This window comes from Talpa occidentalis, unplaced genomic scaffold (assembly GCF_014898055.3).
Source record: "Talpa occidentalis isolate TD23 unplaced genomic scaffold, MPIMG_talOcc4v2.1 talOcc4.13, whole genome shotgun sequence".
Classification (NCBI taxonomy): domain Eukaryota; kingdom Metazoa; phylum Chordata; class Mammalia; order Eulipotyphla; family Talpidae; genus Talpa; species Talpa occidentalis.
In genome coordinates this window covers 38,679,728-38,698,135 of record NW_023601322.1, presented here as the reverse complement: position 1 = coordinate 38,698,135, position 18,408 = coordinate 38,679,728, and the positions used below count along the sequence as shown (strand labels likewise).

At 43.2% G+C, this 18,408-nt stretch overlaps 1 protein-coding gene across 1 annotated transcript in view; it reads left to right on the top strand.

Annotated features, from left to right (window-relative positions):
- Positions 1-18,408, top strand: part of LAMA3 (laminin subunit alpha 3) — a 262,122-nt gene that overhangs the window by 163,550 nt on the left and 80,164 nt on the right. Inside the window, 4 exon segments of the mRNA XM_037508729.2 lie at positions 636-776; positions 2,982-3,143; positions 7,673-7,771; positions 9,834-9,917. Coding sequence (XP_037364626.1) covers positions 636-776; positions 2,982-3,143; positions 7,673-7,771; positions 9,834-9,917 — 486 coding nt within the window.

Sequence of the window (18,408 nt, the reverse complement as noted above, 5' to 3'; positions counted from 1 at the left end):
GACAGACAGTGCAACGTCAGGCACGTCAGCCACCCTCAGTGATGTTCTTCACGTTGAGTCAACGTATCCAAATATATGGGAAACAGGACAGACCCATAATTGCCATAATGAGGTAGTGTTTCACAGTCATTACCTCATTGGACAGAAATAGAAGGGAGACTTCTCTTCTTCATTTTGTCCTCTGAGAGGCCACAGACCTTGAGAATTTGATGACAGGTACAGACCCCTTCCAGAAAGATAGACACAAACTTTGTCTACAATCTCAAGAGGCCCATGGGTTTCCCTGAAGCCTATTTCTGGCCCAATGAGCTGCAGGTTAGTAATCTCTTCTCCAAGGGGTTCTGCCTGGTGGTTTGAGAACTCCCAGGTCCCAGTGATCATCTGAGGTAATAGTAAGTGGTAGGATTCATCCCCTCAAACTGTGACTGCTTTGGGGGATTTCTCTACTTTCAAGGTGCTAAGGAGTATCTTATAAAATCCAGGAAATTCTCTCCTCCATTTATATGTGGTGTAAAAGCTTAGCAATTATGTATTGAATTTCTTGTGTGGGTCAGTATTAAATTTGTGCAAAGAGATAATTGCCATCGGGAAATCTTTAGCAGACATGATTCTTGCTGTGTATTTTACTTCTATAGGAAAATGTGGAAGGAGCAGAATGCAATGTATGTCGAGAAGGATCATTCTATTTGAACCCAGCAAATCCCAAAGGCTGTACCAGCTGCTTTTGTTTTGGAGTAAATAATCGTTGTCACAGTACACATAAAAGAAGAACTAAGGTATGTGAGGAATTCATATTTTTATTTTTATTTAGTACTTCTAAAAGAAGAAATGAATTGGCAGGAAATATGAAGGCTTGTGGAATGTTCTATAGATTATTTTGTTGAAATGTTAATACCATTTTTCTCTCTACAGCAGTCCTCACACTGACTCCAGGGGTTGTTGGGTCTGCTCTGTATCTCAAGGCCAGAGGGTATCTCCTTTGCCACTCCCTCCAAAACAGCTCCCTGCTCACTGGCGATATGCCTCCCCTGCTCTGTGTACCCCAAAACTCTTCTCACTCCCTGACATTGTACATTCAGTTCTAGTGTGTAGCTTGTCTTCCCCTATCCCTGTTAGACCAGGGAGGGCGATGCCTAAAGAAAATTAAATAGCCAACTCTATCTGAGACCCCAGGAAACACTTGCCAGATTTGATCAAGTATAGGCAGAGCCAAGAAGTGCCCAGAGAGGAGAAGGCAGCCCCCAACCCCAACCTACAGCCAGGCCAGTGAAGCTTGAGGAAAGCAAGAAGACCCAGAGGGGAGAGTCAGACCCCCCCTCCCCAACCTGCTCCCGGGGCTGATAAAACTACATCCTGAGAGGGAGCACAGTAGAAGAGGGTGACTTAGAAACTCCTGCTCGAACTAATAAATCAATACCCTGGGAGCAGCTGCTAGTAGACCCTGTTAGCAGACAGACTGAGGGGCACCCCAAGATGCCCAAACTTTGCATGCTCTAAATGGATTCTGCCATCTGCTTACATAAAGATAAGTTATACTCTTAGTGCCTAAGACCTTCAGTAGAAAAGAATGTTAATAGAATTAGTGTGTAATAGAGAGAAAAAAGGATAGTCCTGATAAAACACCCTATGTTATCCATCCCCTTGTGGATAAATGCCCAGACAAACAGGACTGGCACATACAAGTCAGGATAAAGGCTGCCATTGTCAGCCTCCCTACAGGTCTCTCACACACGGTCTCTCCCAAGTGTCTCTTTCCATGTCCTTGAAGTCTCTGGCGTAAGACCGAGGCCAAGAAGCAAGCGGGGCTTCTTTCTCATGTCTCTGTCCCATGTGCCCTTTCCAAGTTTTCTCTCTCAAGTTCTTTTCAGTTCCTTTAGCTGCTCAGCTCCACCCTTCATTAGTTGGGGCAGGAAACATGGAACCTCCCCTTTTTAGATTACACTGTTAAAACCCCAGAAAGGGATGGAATGAGCCATCCCCTTATGCCCCATTTAATCCAGGAATCCCCCACATTCCTCAAAGTTGTTCTTCCATGAACTCTGCCCACTCAGACCTCTTCCTGGGTGTACTGTTGCTAAATAAACTTTGCTCTGCTTTGCCTACATGTGGCTTTGAATTCTTTTATGATCATAGTCCAGAACAGAGGAAGCCCAAAACCTGGTAACAGCACCAGCATAGAAGGTCTGTGATGCATTCTCAGTGCCAGGAGCAGGAGCTGAGGCTTAGCAGATGCTCAGTGAACACTCAGTAAATAGATGGCGTTTGCTGTGCTTCCTTCTCTTTTGTTCTTCTTTCTCTTTTACTGTCTTTCTCGCTTATTTTGTTCTTTTCTTTGGTCACTTTTAAAATTAATTCCATAAAGCTTTTGTTTCCATCATTATTCCATGAACTAGTAGCCTGCCTCTTGCTTTCTCTTGGTGAGTAATGTGTTATGCCCAATGAGAAATTTTATTTTATATGTTTTACTGCCTGTCCCCTAAAAGGATTACAGGCTTATAATTGGGAGAAAAATTAGTTTGTAAATCCACTCTGAAGTTTCCTTTCCTTACCTCCAGAGGAGCCCGGAGGCATGCCATGTCAATTCCTTATTTTTCTTCCGCTTCATAACTTAATTCCTGGCTTCCTTTGCGATTTGGGGAAATATGTAATTATGATGCTCCATTTAGAGAAAAGTAATGATAGCAAGACCCTGTCTTCTATGTCATATTTTCTCTATAAGGAGCTCACCATTAAAATTATTTAGACATTTATTGGATACCTACTCAGAGTCAGGAACCAGGATATTGCAGCAATACAAAGAGTCACTGCTCTCCAAGAACTTCTAGTTGAAGGACAGAGGGCTCTGTCTTGGGACTCCAAGGGAAAACTCAAAGGGCGACACATACAGGAAGCCTTCAAAGTCAGGAGCTTTCTATTCTGCGTAACTCAGCAATCACCCAAGATGCCCTGTGCATATTTCCTCCCTTGCTTTTGTGTTCTAGTTTGTGGATATGATGGGCTGGCACCTGGAGACGGCAGATGGAGTGCAAATCCCTGTGTCATTCAACCCAGACAGCAACAGCATGGTTGCAGACCTCCAAGAACTGCCTTCAACAGTTCACAGCGTGTCCTGGGTGGCACCTCCCTCCTACCTGGGGGATAAGGTAAGGATGTCCTGTCCTGAGCCTTCGTGGGCCTCCTCCATCTCTGCATGAGTGTTGTTGACTGGGCATAAGTATCAGGAAGCTCAATTGACATAAATTGAGATTAGGTTAACTACAAATTGGGAAGAGACAAGGCCTCCCTGGAAGGGGCTGACTAGAGCCTCACGTCCCCACCCCATTAGTTCACGGTGTTTTTCATGATTTTACTTAATGACTAAGAATTTCTCCAGGGAAATAACCAGTTAAATAATATCTATTGCAAATGGGACATGTATGCTTTTAAATGCCAGTTTTGAGAATTCTTTGCTTTAAAGCAGAAGAAAGCCTCCTTGTCAGGAAAACAAAAGCTGAGAAGTGAGTCACAGGCTTATTAAGAGAAGCACAGTGTCTAGAGGAAGTTTGGCTGTCTTTAGCAGAATCACATGTGTTCAGTTAGACACTCCTTAGTGAGCTGATAAACTAGATGCTCTCCTTTGCAACCTAAATTCTTTGGCTGCATCAATTATGCCAGAATGTGGCCAACTGTACTTGGCCAACTGGCCAAGTGTGGATCTCCTGGAGAGACATGTTCAGGTGACATGTGCATAGGGTAGAGCTCTTGAGAAGGTGTGGTGTGGTTTTGGTTCCTGGATCTAATTCCAGGGGGTGTGTGAGGCTTCCCCACACCTACTAGCAGTTCTCAGACACCAGCAGGCTGTCCACCTTCCACTTCAGATGTCAGCCAGGTAACTGCCTGTGCTTCTGACCAACTGGCTAGCTTGGAGATTCCCAGAACCCCCTCCTCAGACTTCAGGTACCCATAGAAAGCCCAGATCAGTGCCTGTGCTTCTGATGAATCTATCAATCAGTACCCTCCTCAGTTTCAATTAATTTGTAGGTCTCAGGAAACCCATTTACTCACTAGATTGCCAATTTATTACAAAGAATAATAAAGGATATGAATCAATAGCCAGATACAGAAATCTAGGGTGACATCCTGGAAAAAAGTAGCATCTGTATTCCTGGAGCTTGGGGTGGCATGTGGCAGTGCTCTGTTCTTCAAATAGGAAGCTCTCTGAAGCCACTCCTTTTTGGGCTTTTTCATTACTTATACATGATTTATCAGGACACTGGCCATTGGTACTGAACTTCATCTCTAGTGTGTCTCTCTCCCAAGAAATTGGTTTCCTAGCAACTGGCTCCCACTTCTATGTGTTTTCCAAATATAAAGGCATTATAAATAATAAGGCACCCACTTAACTTTTATGGCTCTGAAACTTTCTCAGGAACAGAGGACAAAACACCAAGTATCATGACAAAAGATGCTCTCCCTGCCTAAAGGCTCAGGAAATTCCAAGTTCTGGGAGCTGTGAGATCGATGAAGATCAAATATAGGAGAAATAAACCTTGCTCATCTGAGTAATCAAATATATATATATATATATATATATATATATATTTCTTATAAATCACAATAACAGGAAGATTTCAGAAGTCCCAGCTCAAGTAATGATACTTTCTTACCTTTTGAATGTATCAGTATTAGGGCCTTGTTGGCCTCAGGTCTTTTAATTCTGTCTTCTGCCTGAAGGACTATGGGTTTTGACTGTTGAGTGTGGGGAATGCTGCTTCTCTCATATTGTTGCCAGAAAATACTTGATTCTTTCTGCCTACTGCAATTATCAAAACCAAAAGACAAAGCACAGAGATTAAATCTTTAATATGCACTTTAATTAGATCAGCAAGCTAATCTGAGAACTTCGAGCATCATGCTCCAAAGAAAACCCTTCTAGCACTTCATCTCTGAAAGGTTATTTTATAGTGAGTTAAAACAAAGACAGTAAATTATCAGTGAACAGCCTTCACTGCAGGTCTTTAACACCTTCTGGGAGTTTTATGGTGCCCCATCTACCTGGCAGTTCCCCCTTCACTGGCATCTGGATTTACAACACTTCACTCCTTCTGGCATGGCTTAGTCTGACAGAAATGGTGTCCATCACTCTTCTAGGCACCTCATAGACTGCAAAGTTAACTCAGAGCAAACAGGCCACAAGTCAAACAATATGTGTACATGCTGGTTCCTAAGCTATGCATGTACCTTCTAGTCCACCTCTCTGGCCCCTAACAATATAATCTCACTTCTCTCTCACTTAATACTCCTCTTCACCTCCATGTGGTAACAGCTTAAAGCAACAAACAATTATTATCTTATATAGTTTATGTGAATCAAGAATCCAGGAGTAGTTGACCCAGAGTTTCTCGTGAGGCTGCTGTCACCATGTTAGACAACACTGTGGTCATCTGGGACTGGAGAACCCTCTTGCAAGCTCACCCATGGGGTTGTCAACAGGTCTCTGTTCCTTTCTGGCCTCACCATATGAAGCGCTCCTTTGGCTGAGCTCTCCTCATGAGGTGGCAGCTGACTTCCCCCAAATCAGCTGATATAGAAAAAGACAGAGATGGAGATAGTGTTTACTGAAAATAAAATCTCAAGAGTAGTTACATGAAGAGTTTATTAGATAGTAATAATTATTATTAGATAATCAAAATGACGATTTGAACCTGGTAAGCATATGGCAGATTTACTCTGATTTACACAGAGAGTAAATCTGTGTTCCAATAAACATGAATTTGAATATAGTTGATATCGGTAGGAATAGTGAGTCATTGTTATTAAAAGTGTAATTGTTCTTGATAGGAAGGGCCCCTAATTCTAAGTTGTCCTGACCTAAAAATATGCTGATGCTAGAGAAAGGCAATGGCAACACACCCATCACTAAATCTTTTTCATCTGAAAAGATTGGCTTTACTTTTTTTAAAGATTTATTTTAGTTATATAAGAGCTGGGGTCCAGGCCAGATGCGTGGGAGGGTGAGAGGATTCACCAGAGACAGAGCTGGGAACAGAACAGGCAGACTGATGAAATACACTGCGGAGGGGAGCAGCAGGCAAGACTGGTGGGGATCAAACCAGCACTGCAGAGGCTGCAGACAGCTTCACAGCGCTGTGCTCAACCACCTGCACCACCAGGGAGGCCCTGAAAAGATTTACTTTACCTGCAGGCTGCAGCTTCCTGTATATAGCCTGTTGCCTGTGAAGATGGTTTTGCTCTCTTACCTACTAGACCAGGGGTAGGTCCACAGAAAAATTTACAATATGTTTATGATAGCTAGCAGCTAGATAGATACCAGACAGAAGCTGCATCTTTTCATAATCTAATTTCAGAAATGACATACCATCATCTCTGCCATATTTTATTCTTTAGAAGCCAGTTATGGGCCTCCTTGGTGGCGCAAGGGGTTAAGTGCAGCACCATAGCCTCTACAGCACAAGTTCGATCCCTGGCTGGCCAGGGAGCTACCCACATGGCGCAGCAGGCTTGTCCTGTCTCGCCCACTGCTCCCCTCAGCAGTGTATTTCAGTCAGTCTGCCTGTTCTGCTCCCCACTCTGTCTCTGATGAATCCTCTCACCCCCTGCACCTCTGGCCTGTACTCCAGTTCTTGTATGCATAAATAAATAAATCTTAAAAAAAAAAAAAAAGTAACCAGTCACTATTTCCAGCCCAGACTCAAGGGAGGGAGAGTTAAGCTCTACCTCTTAAAAGCAGGAACCCCAAAGAATACCTGGAACTCTTGATTAAACCACATCAGACCAGCAAAAAGACAATACTTTATTTCAATAAGATGATTTAAGATGCTATCTTGGAATACTTCCAGACTCTAAGATAATAACTCTGGGAAGCTTTGCCAGCTTGTAGATACTGGGGACAACTTTAGTGGATTGGGGACCCTGAAGTGCTGCTCCTTCTCTCCTTCATGAAGTTATGTGCATTCTCCAGCAGGGAGAGTTCTGCCTACCTCCTCTGAGATGAAGTTGTTCTTATTCCATGCCTCTTTCATTCCTTCCTTCTGATTTTATTTTTTGCTTTAAAGAGGGTGGGTAGGTATTAGAAATGAAGGTTACTGTCAGAAAGCCATGCCCATCCTCCTTCACCGCCTTCCAACACCATGCATGCACCCGGTGCATCAGTAAGAGAAAGTCCACACACCTGATGGAGCTGTCAGACACAGCCAGGCACCAGGAGAAGGTGTCATAGCCTGGGAAACATTAGCAGCAACTCTCAGGAGATGTTTTGGTTTCTTTCCTTTTTTTAAAAAAAAAATCTGTGTCTAGATGTTCATTTTATCAGATATGAACCAATCCTCTGTGTTAAATGAGGAGTCATCACTAGATTTCTCAAAAAGGCCATGGATTAAATGAACATTTTAGTTTGGTGGTCATCTAGAATGAAAGAAAGTTATTTGCTCCTGTGTGATCACTGTTTTTATTTTTAAGCAGAAGTGTCTGTTTTGTAAAAATCATGTTTGTGTTAAACATATTAAATACTAAAAAGAAGTAGAAAGTTAAGATACCATCTTCACTTCCACTCTAAGGATGACCACTGTGAACAAGGTGATCGTGTCTTTCCAAATCGTACATACCTTTTGCATGAATTCATGTTGCCGTAGTCTCTTGGCCTGTGTTATTGATCCTACTAATTCACTTTCAGGTTTCTTCATATGGAGGCTATCTCACCTACCAAACCAAGTCCTTTGGCCTACCTGGTGATATGGTTCTTCTGGAAAAGGAGCCAGACGTGCAACTCACTGTAGGTACCCGAGCACCAGCCAAGAGGCAGGATGCAGCCTTTGCAGTTGGTGCTGATGCAATTTTAAGACATTTTGATAAGAGACCTACAACAGATTTGATATAAGTTATTTCCAATAGGTTGTAGAAAGTAAAAGGGATGTCTAGAACATGCAGTACCTCCTCTGAATCCTCTGCCCACCACCATTTCAGCCCCAGTAGTTTATCTTCTCCCCACCCAAAGTATTTATCTGTATCTCTTCTTGCTGCTCCTAAGTTGTTGCTTCATGGTAAACTTTTTTGTTTCTGTCTTTCAGTTTAGTCTCAAAAATGTTTTCAAGCCCTTCTTGTCTGTAAGGTCACATAGCTGTCCTCAAAAAAAAAAAAAATGTAACCTAAGAAGGAAGACAAGAGAAATAGACAAATAGCTATAATACACTGAAAAGCAAGCATTGAATGTGAAGTTCAAACAAGGCACGGTACATGATGAGGTCCAAGGGAGGCCTCACTTAGTGGAGAGCCCCTCAGAAGGTTTGGTTGAAATGGTTTTTTTGAGCTGGACATTTAAACATGGGCATGAGAAGGAGAAATGCCTTTTGAGGGACTGTGGACAAGGTGAACAGAGGCAGGGGCAATGCTCAAGAGAGACCAGTCCAACTTGGCAGTCAATGTGTGCCCAACTATCCTGGAAGGGTAGAAAAGAAGGTGTTCAATGGTTTAATAAGGAATTTGGCCTGGTGTAGACAATGGGCAGCAACATAGATTTTTTTAAAGAGGCTCAGGGAACATCCACATACTATGTGTCAGGCACACAATTCAAAACTTTCATCCAGAAAATTCTTTGAGACTAGAGGTGATGACACATTCTGCTTTGACTTGAGATGCAATAGCCTGTACTTGGCTCTATTTCTGGGTTAATGCTGTGACTGATCAAGGCAGTTACAGCTTCTAGAAGGGTCTCTTGTCCTATTCCCTGTAAACCCACACTAGCAAGTCTTGCACATCTTGTCACAGCCCCAGGTCTCACGTTCCCATTGGTCTTTATGTCCAAACACTGCTGTGTGGCATTTTGTTTTTACTGGCTACGTTCATTAACCGTTGTTTTAAAAACTCAGAGGGATCTTTGCAAAACATTTTGAAAATGAAGCACCACAGATTTTAGTTGCAGTCTAAGGAAAAATACCTCCACAATAAAAATACTTTCATGGCAGTGCTGTATTTTGGTTTCTTATTTTTCAGAGCATCTCAAGTTCAGGCCTTGAATATGCCTCTATTTTTACTGCCAATGTTTATTATGCAAACTGTTGGAATTCATGGAGAAGTGATGACCAGAAATTCTCTTAATTTTACCTTCAAACATGGAAAATAATTAAGGCTCATGACACACTGACCTGTTGCCTTGCTCCAAACCACTGTAATTAAGAGTCTTGGGAGCATGTTTCCTAAATTAGGTTTTAAATGATGTGTCATTACAGACAGTAATCTCTCTGAAACACTGGTTCTAATGAATAAACTCTTTTCAGGCTTGGTATGCAGCAGACAAGCTGGGGCTCTTGTGTGTGTTTGGGATGGGGTTGCTGGTGATGGGTGCTGACCTCCCCATCATGCTGCATCCAGAATCCGTCAGGAGCCCCTGTGATGGGGAGAGGGGATGGAGGCTGAGCAGAGCGAAGCTCCTGCAGTGCCAGCTCTGTTGCTGCCTGGCTACACAGCTGGATGCTGCCAACCCTCCTCATTCACCCACCCACCATAGCACTTTCTTGCTGCCAGTCTGGCCCTTTAGGCAGTAGAGGAAACAACATCTCATGCATTTGCTGCAACACATGGTTAAAAAATCGTTTTCATCTTTTTTGCCACTTACAGCCAAGGAAATTTTCCACTTCCTATTTGTGAAGAAGCACTGCATAAGGTTTTGTGATTCTGTTTCCATGTTACTAATCCTTTTGTCTGTTCACTTTGCAACTATTTTCCAGAGTCAGGCATTTTGTGTAATAGGAATTCATAGAAATTTGCTCTTAGATCAACTATAAACTTCAAAACATCCCCACCAAAGCACTAAAACATCCACCTTTTTCTTTCAACAGGGGCAGCATAAATCCATCATCTACAAGGATCCGATTAGTCCCCGGCCAGACCGGCTGTATCATGGGCGAGTCCAGCTGGTGGAGGTAAAGGAAAATCATACGTGCTTCCTGGTGATCCTTCTTCTATGACTTAACTCTTTCGAATAATCATGATTTTTAAATGTATTTTATGAATTTAAAATAATTATATAAATTAATTTACATATGTAAATTTAAATGCAAATTATATTAACTATACAGAGCTCCATCTGCACAGTCCTTTTATCTTCATGGCTTACACTGTCTCTCCTGTTTTATAGTCAATTCTCCTTGTCTTATAAATCCTGGTTGCTTGTAAATGCTCCTTTCATCCTTAGGTCTCCCTCAGTGTCTGGGATTTGGTGAATGTCCAACAAATGCTTGCTATTGTTAAAAAACAAATTTCACCACTTTTGAGATCTAATTGGCTTTATTAAATGACTCATGAACCAGACAGTATCCCATCTAGATACTGCAAAGGCTCCCGAAAAATGGAGGGTATTTATGATGGAAAGAGAGTGGTACAAGATTATTAACAAAAGAAAAGATTATTTCAGATAAGCCATCCCCTCAGGGGGAGGCAGGAAGTCTTATCATGAAAATCATCTCACTGGTGCTAATTAAGAAACTCAGATTGACTGGTTTAGAATTCACTCTTTTGAGAAAGGTTAAAACTGCAATTGGTCTGGATGGGGCCCTGAACAAAAGATTCTGTTCTGGGCTTAATTTTCTATTTCTATCAGGATGAATGGTAGAAAAGCCACAAAAACATCTAACATCAAAAAGAAATATAAGTAACATAGCTAAATGAAGGAAAACTCATCAAATTATAAAACATTGTATTTTATCTACTTAGTTACAATTACTCCTTTAAAATAGGTTCTATTTGTATTATTAATATTTCTAATACCTCAAGGTGATACTTTTCAAGTAACTTGAACTCACAGACATATTTTAACACTTCTTTACGGGTATGTCCTTACAATGGAATACTATTTGACAGTAAATGAAACAAAGTATTGCTACCTACTACAGCATGACTGAACCTCAAAAACATACTGAGTGAAAGAAGCAAAAGTTGGGGTGCATTTTCCTCTGGGATCTCCTAAGCTGGAAAATATCAGACAGATTGTAAAAGGAAAAAAATTAAAAATTTAACAGTAACATGTATACTTCATATATACATATGGGAGAGACCCATCACAACCCAGTAACTTGCCCACATGGCTTTAGAAACTGTTGTAGAGCAACCCCGATACAAAACGGGGTGCCTGACTGTGGGTCCTCACCCGCGCGCTTAAAAGGACTTATCAATGCTCTACTGCAGGCACACGTGAAAGGTTAATAAAAGGTTTATTTACAAGGGAAAGGGAAATGAGGAAATGTACAGCTCTGGGAGAAAAGTGGGAGACAAAGTTTTAAATGAGTCCTACCCGATCCGCCGATCAGGAATCCCAAAATGGCGCTCTGAGAGCTGGCCGCCAGCCAGGAGCGGTGAAGCCAGGAGGCGAGCGATCGCGAGCCAGAGAGAGAGCAAGGCCCACGTGTTTGGTTTTTATATCCAACCTGGCTGCCCAACTCCACCCTCAGGTCCCAGCCACCCTCCCCTTGGTGGTGATGGGATTTGTCTTTCCCAATGTCCTGATGGCTTTAGTCTGGAGTGGGGGTGGAGTCCACAAAGCCTGTATGAGATTATCTCAGGACATCCTTTCCCCCTAACAATTCCCCCCTTTCACTTTTTGCCACCATTTCCATGGTGATGAAGATCAAACATATGGATTCTGGGATACAGTCTCAGATGAAAATTTTCCAGGGTTCCAGTCTGAAAGAAAACGAATCCCTCCAGGTAGTGTCCATTGTGGAAAGCAAAAGTCCTCCATTCCTGGAAAAACAGTTCATCAGTCCCAGCCAAAAGAAAACATCTGGAGGCATTAGCCAGAACAAGACAGCAGATATGTCAAAAATCACAGGAAAAAAAATCTTAAAATGGTTCAACTTATGTAAAGACAAATTCTCTCAACCTTGATCCCAAATTTTTTTAAACAGCATAGCAAAAGTTTGCAAACCAAATCTACTTTTAAACCATATTGCCTATTTTTGCATAAAATCACAGGGCAGAATAACTAAGCAGCAATTTTTAGCTGGCTCCGTTGGAATACTCCATATAGGATTCAGAGCGAACTGTTGACATCCGGTCCGTGTAGGCTTCTGAAAGAAGTTGGTCTCATCAGACTCCACCTGGGCTTTCCTCTTCTCGAGGGTACCAGGGACTTTTCGTTGGCCGGGTTGTCCAGTCCTGCCAATGGAGGCAAGCTTCCTCACCTTCTTTGGAGGTCTCTGGAACCCTACAAACAAGGCAAACAGGTTCTCCTCTTCTTGGTTCAGCTCTGTTTCAACTTTCTGGAAGAGCTCCACACAAAGCCACACAATGAAACTTATGTCCAATTTTTTTCAGTTTAAACAAAATCCCTATGGAAGTTATGCAAAAACAGACTCTGAGATAAGTAGTAAAAGATTACTACCACTATTTTTATGCCGTGTTGGTATCAAGGGGAGAGAAAATGCAAACACAAGTTAGCTTTGTTGGAAAAAAAAATTACAACCTTGCTGCAGATCCTGGTCACCAAAACAAGAAAACTTTGTGGATTTAGAGCAAAATGCAAAAAAATCATCAGTATTATTATGTCAAGGAAAACTTAGTAAATATGAGGTGTATTTCCAAGTCTATTCAGTCCTTAGTAGAAAAGTTTTACTCAACAGTTCCATCAATAGGAATCTGTTGAGACCTTTTCTCCCTATATTTTCAGAAACAATTTCTGTAGATGTGAAACAATTGAATTATAATATTATAAGGTGACAATCACCATTGACAATTTACATACATACCAGATACTACTGTTAACATTTTGTACATACCAAAGTTTTACCATTTTCCCAAGTGACAATGCTTCCCTTCCAGTTTTACTTCATTAGGTAAAATCCAAATAGAACAAATTCATCTAATGCCTTTCCCAGGAGGAAAGGGAGAAACTTTGTGGAGTGTCTCAGGAGCTCTACTGAGGTTCCACAAAATTTCCTTGCATCAGCCAAATGACAGGCTACCAAATTTGTACTTGAATTTAGATTTCTGGGAAGCTTTGCCATAAATATCAGAAAAATAACAGAAACAACAATGTTCAATCTCTATGAAGGCACCGGCTTAGTTCAGTAGCACAATGTTGACAATCAAACCATAACCTTTAGTTTTTCTCATAACTGGAGACTCTCTTTTTTTTTTTCAACGTCTATGGGCACCATGTATACCAATTTGTCAATCACTTGAGGTCAAAACAAGGACACAAGGAAAGGACATACAGACATACAACATATAGACACAAAGAGCTCATTAGTTACCATTTATCACGCGTGGGATATCTCATGCAACTGCAGTTTCACTCATTGGCCAAAGTAACAAAAAGAAAGCAGAGAAAAAAATCTCAAAGGTAAAAAAAAGCAGAAAGTTAAAAAAAATAACAAAATCAAAATCAAGATTGAAAACCTTTCTGTGTAAAAAAAAATAGTGGCACCATATGCATGATCCTAGATGTTATTTCACGTCTCCTAAACTTTGAAAAGAAGAAGATCGGTTAGAGCATGTTAGTTTTCTCAGGGTTTCTTCAGGAAAAAAAAATGAGTCCTTGGGTATCCTGCAACAATAACTGGAAAAGAAGTCAGTAACATTCAAGTTTTTGTCTGTTTCTTAAACAAATATCTCAAGTCCTCAATGGGTTCACAAGACCAATGGGACTTCGTCTCTGGGTCAGTTCCTCCTGGGGCTTTCTTAACTCTGGAATGATGTACCCAGGGTTTTATGCCTGCAAGTTTCAGAGAAGTATGTGTGCTCAACAAGACATCATAGGGACCAGTCCATTTTTCTGACAGCTGGTTTTGAGCATCCCCGCTCTGCCAAGTCTTCAGTAAGACCTGATCTCCAGGTTTGAAGGGATGCAATGGTTGATCAGGAGGCATAGAGATCCTTGAGGTTGCAAAATTATGAATCACTGCCAGAACCTCCTGGATGTGTTTCACATATTGCGTGATCCGGCAATCTTGTGTTATTTCCGGACTGGCTTTCAGAACTGAGGCCTGAAAAGGTCTTCCAAACACAATCTCAAAGGGGCTTAATTGTAGCCCACTTCTAGGTGCCACTCTTATGCGGAGGAGGGCAAGGGATAGTACCTGGTCCCAACGAAGTTGTGTTTCTTGGCACAGTTTTGCCAAGGTTTTCTTCAAGGTGTGGTTCATCTTTTCTGTTTGCCCGGAAGACTGCGGTCTCCATGCAGCATGCAATTTCCAGTTTATCTGTAACGCACTGCTCACTGCATGGGTGACGTCAGAGACAAATGCCAGCCCATTATCACTCTGGATAGAGTCCGGCAACCCAAAGCGAGGGATTATCTCTTTCAGTAGCTGTTTGGCAACCTCGGAAGCTTTTTCCGTCTTTGTGGGAAATGCTTCCACCCATCCCGAAAACGTGTCGACAAAAACCAAGAGATATTTGAAATTGCCTGTTGTTCTAGGCATTTGTGTGAAGTCCACCTGCCAGTCCTCAAAAGGACACTTGCCCCGATATTGAACCCCAATGGCTTTAGGGTGGGAGTCAGTCTTGGGGTTGTTCCTGGCACATAATTCACAACCTCTGGTGATCCGTTGTGCTATTTTGTGTAAATACGGGCCCTTCAAATATGGGCGCACTGTTTCTAATAAGGCATCTCTCCCATAGTGAGATCCCTCGTGAAGATGTTTTAGCACCGGATATACCAGGGCCTCCGGGAGGAGTATCATCCCATGAGAGTTTACTCTCCAAGTAGAGCTGGGATCAAACTCAGTAAATCCCCATGCACGAGCTCTCTCCTCATCCCGCTCGGTGTATTCAGGAGCATACTGAGTCAGGTCCACAAGAGGGATGAGTGCACCCTGGAGGGCAGAATGGGCAGAACGGGCAGCGACCTTAGCCACCCGATCGGCTGCCCTGTTGCCCTTTGCCATGTCAGACCCACCCTTTTGGTGGCCAGGACAATGCATCATGGCAACAGCTGATGGTAAAGCTACTGCCTTTAACAGGGCCAGGATTTCTAATGGATGTTTGACGTCCTTGTTACTGGCAGTAAGAAGTCCCCGCTCCTTCCAAATGGCCCCATGCATGTGGAGAATCATAAAAGAGTACTTGGAGTCGGTAAATATATTGACTCTTTTACCTTTCGAGAGTTCCAATGCACGGGTCAGGGCTATTAATTCAGCTTTTTGCGCTGATGTACCTGCCGGAAGAGCCTTGGCCTCCACGGTGTTCTGGAGCGTCACCACTGCATATCCAGCACATCGACGGCCTTGGTCCATGAAGCTGCTGCCATCTGTAAATAGCTCCCACTCTGGGTCTGGCAGAGGCTGGTCAGTTAGATCTGGTCGGCTAGCATACACTGTGTCTATGGTTTCTAAACAATTGTGGATTAAAGTGTCATCCTCAGGTCCATCTGCATTGCTTGGAAGCAGTGTGGCGGGATTCAGGGAGTTAGAAACCTGCAGCTTCACATTAGGATTGTCTAACAGAGCTGCTTGATATTTTCCCATTCGCCCGGCAGTCAACCAAAGTCCACCCTTCTGCTCCAGCAATGTCAAGACCTGATGTGGCACACACACAGTGATGGGCTGACCCAATGTAAACTTCTCTGCCTCATGTAGGAGGTCACAAGTGGCAGCCACAGCACGCAAACATGGAGGCCATCCCTTAGTGGTGTGGTCCAATTGTTTGGACAGATATGCAACGGGCTGCATTTCTGGTCCCAACAATTGGATTAGCACTCCAAGGCCAACACCCTGTCTCTCATGTACATAAAGTTTGAATGGCTTCCTAAGATCTGGAAGCCCTAATGCTGGTGCTGAAATCAACTTTACTTTTATTTCTTCAAAGGCCTTTTGACATTCTGAGGTCCAAGACAAAGGTTCAGAGTCCAGGCCTTTGAGAGCATCGTACAAGGGTTTTGCTATTAATCCAAAGTTAGGAATCCAAATCCTGCAAAACCCAGCCATACCCAAAAATCCACGCAACTGTCGCCGGTTGCTGGGGACTTTAAGGGCTGAAATTACTTGTTTCCTTTCTGTCATCAAGCTCCGTCTGCCTTTCCTAATTTCAAACCCCAAATACGTCACCGTTTGTTTACAGATCTGTGCCTTTTGGGGTGACACCTTATAGCCACATTCTGCCAGGTGGTTCAGTACCACTATGGTATTTTCCAGACAAGATTTGTAGTCTGGACTTGCAATCAATAAATCATCTACGTATTGCAACAAGACGCCCTGGTTTAATTGAACCTTCCTGAGATCCCTGGCCAGTATTTCCCCAAAAATAGTTGGGGAGTTCTTAAACCCCTGTGGAAGCACAGTCCAGCAATACTGGAGAGTGCTCTTGGACTTAGGGTCTTGCCACTCGAAGGCAAAAAGCAGTTGATCCTGGACATCTATTGGGATACAGAAAAAGGCATCCTTCAGGTCTAATACCGAAAACCACCCAAAATCACCAGGTATGGCAGTTAATAAGGTGTAGGGATTAGGCACAGTGGGATGTAAATCCCGAACAATGTCATTAATGGCCCTTAAATCTTGGACAAAACGGTACTCGCCTGTATGGGGTTTCTTCACTGGCAGAATCGGAGTGTTATACGGTGAGCGACAGGGCCGAATGAGTCCAGATTGAAGGAACCTTTTCAATACTGGCTCAATTCCCCTCAAGGCTTCCTCTTTTAAGGGGTATTGCTTCCTCCTCGGGGTTCTGCTCCCCTCTATCACTTCTATTTTTACAGGCTCCGCATTTTTCGCACGTCCTGGGGTTCCATCAGCCCATACCCATTTACTTACTCTTTCAACAATTTCTGGAGGTAAAATTTCACCTTTCGGTGGAACATCTTGAGTAAGTAACATCTGGAACCGCAGAGCATGCTCTGGAGGCACCTGTAGGTGAAGCCTCTGATGTTTTGGTGAGAATATAATTCGTGCGTTGAGCTTACTTAAAAGGTCACGACCAAGGAGAGGGATTGGACACTCTTCCATGTATAGGAAGCTGTGCTGGAGCTGTGTGGTGCCTAGCCGGCACTCCAAAGGTTGCAGGAAGGGTGTCTGTTGTGACTTCCCTGTAACCCCAATGACTGCTGCAGTCTTTTTGCTCATTTTAGTTAATTTCGAATTCAAAACTGAGTATGTTGCTCCAGTGTCCACCAAGAAATCAATGAGACGATCCCCCACAGCGAGGGTTACCCGGGGCTCTGAGGGGGTTATTCTAATGGGCTTCTCTAGATCTAGTGGAGCCCCCGGGCACCCCTATTCTGCATCTGAACTTTCTCCATGAACTATCATCTGTCTCCTCTCCTCTGCACTTGGTTCTAGATTCCTTCTACTCTGTCTGTATTCCCTCCTATCTTCACCTGAGGCTCTACCCTGTGCTGTCATTTGTCTCCTGTCCTCTGTACTGGGCTCTCGATTCCTTCTCTGTCTGTATTCCCTGTCATCATCTGAGCCTCCACTCTGTGCTAACATTTGTCTTCTTTCCTCTCTCCTTGGTTCCTGGTTCTGTGTGCTCCTTCTATATTCCCTCCTGTAACCCCTACGTGAATCATCATGTCTTGGGGTTCTCTGTCTTCTATCCTGCCTTCTATAATTATTGCGTCTGCCGCTTCCCTGTAACCTGGGACAACTGTACTTCCAATGTCCCTCTTCCCTACAGAAAGCACACTGATTTCTTCCTAGGGGTTCACATCTCTGTCCATTATTGTTTCCCTGAAACCCTGTTCTGTGTTCTCTTTGTAAAAAAACAGTCGCAGGTTTCGGTCTCCTGTGCTCTCTATTATTATAAACCCTGAATGCCAGGTCCACTACCTGGGACGGACTCATCTCAGTGACGCCGTCCACCTTAGCTAACTTTTTCTTTATGTCTGGGGCACTATGGGTAATGAAAGCCGTAGTGATCAGACGAGCATTTTCTGGGGCATCTGGGTTTATGTCCGTGTGGTTAGTGTAAGTTTGAATAATCCTCTCAAGGAACTCTGACGGATCCTCATTAGCTCCTTGCTCGAGTTCCAATATTTTGTTAAAGTTTTTTTGTTTGGGGATCCCCTGCTTCAGTCCTACCAATAAGCATTTTTTATAGAGATCCAACATCGCCGTTCCTCCATTGTTAGGGTCCCATCCAGGATCTCTCTCTGGGACAACAACCTCCGGCTCTGGGGACTGCCTATCCTGTTGGTGGAGACGGTCAGCCTCCTCCCTGGCTTTCCTGAATACCATCCTCTGCTCATCCAGCGTTAATAAAGTATGCAGCATGGACTGTATATCTGCCCAGTTAGGGCGGTGGGAGACAAAGATAGAGGCAAACAAGTTCGCCATCCTCTGAGGAGCCTGCCGGTACGAGGGAACAGAGCTCCTCCAATTTAGGAGGTCCGCAGTACTGAACGGATGGTGCGACCAAAAGTACCCAGCAGGTCTCCCATGTTCATTTAAGCCACCCATTGGCATCTGGCGAAGGGGAAAC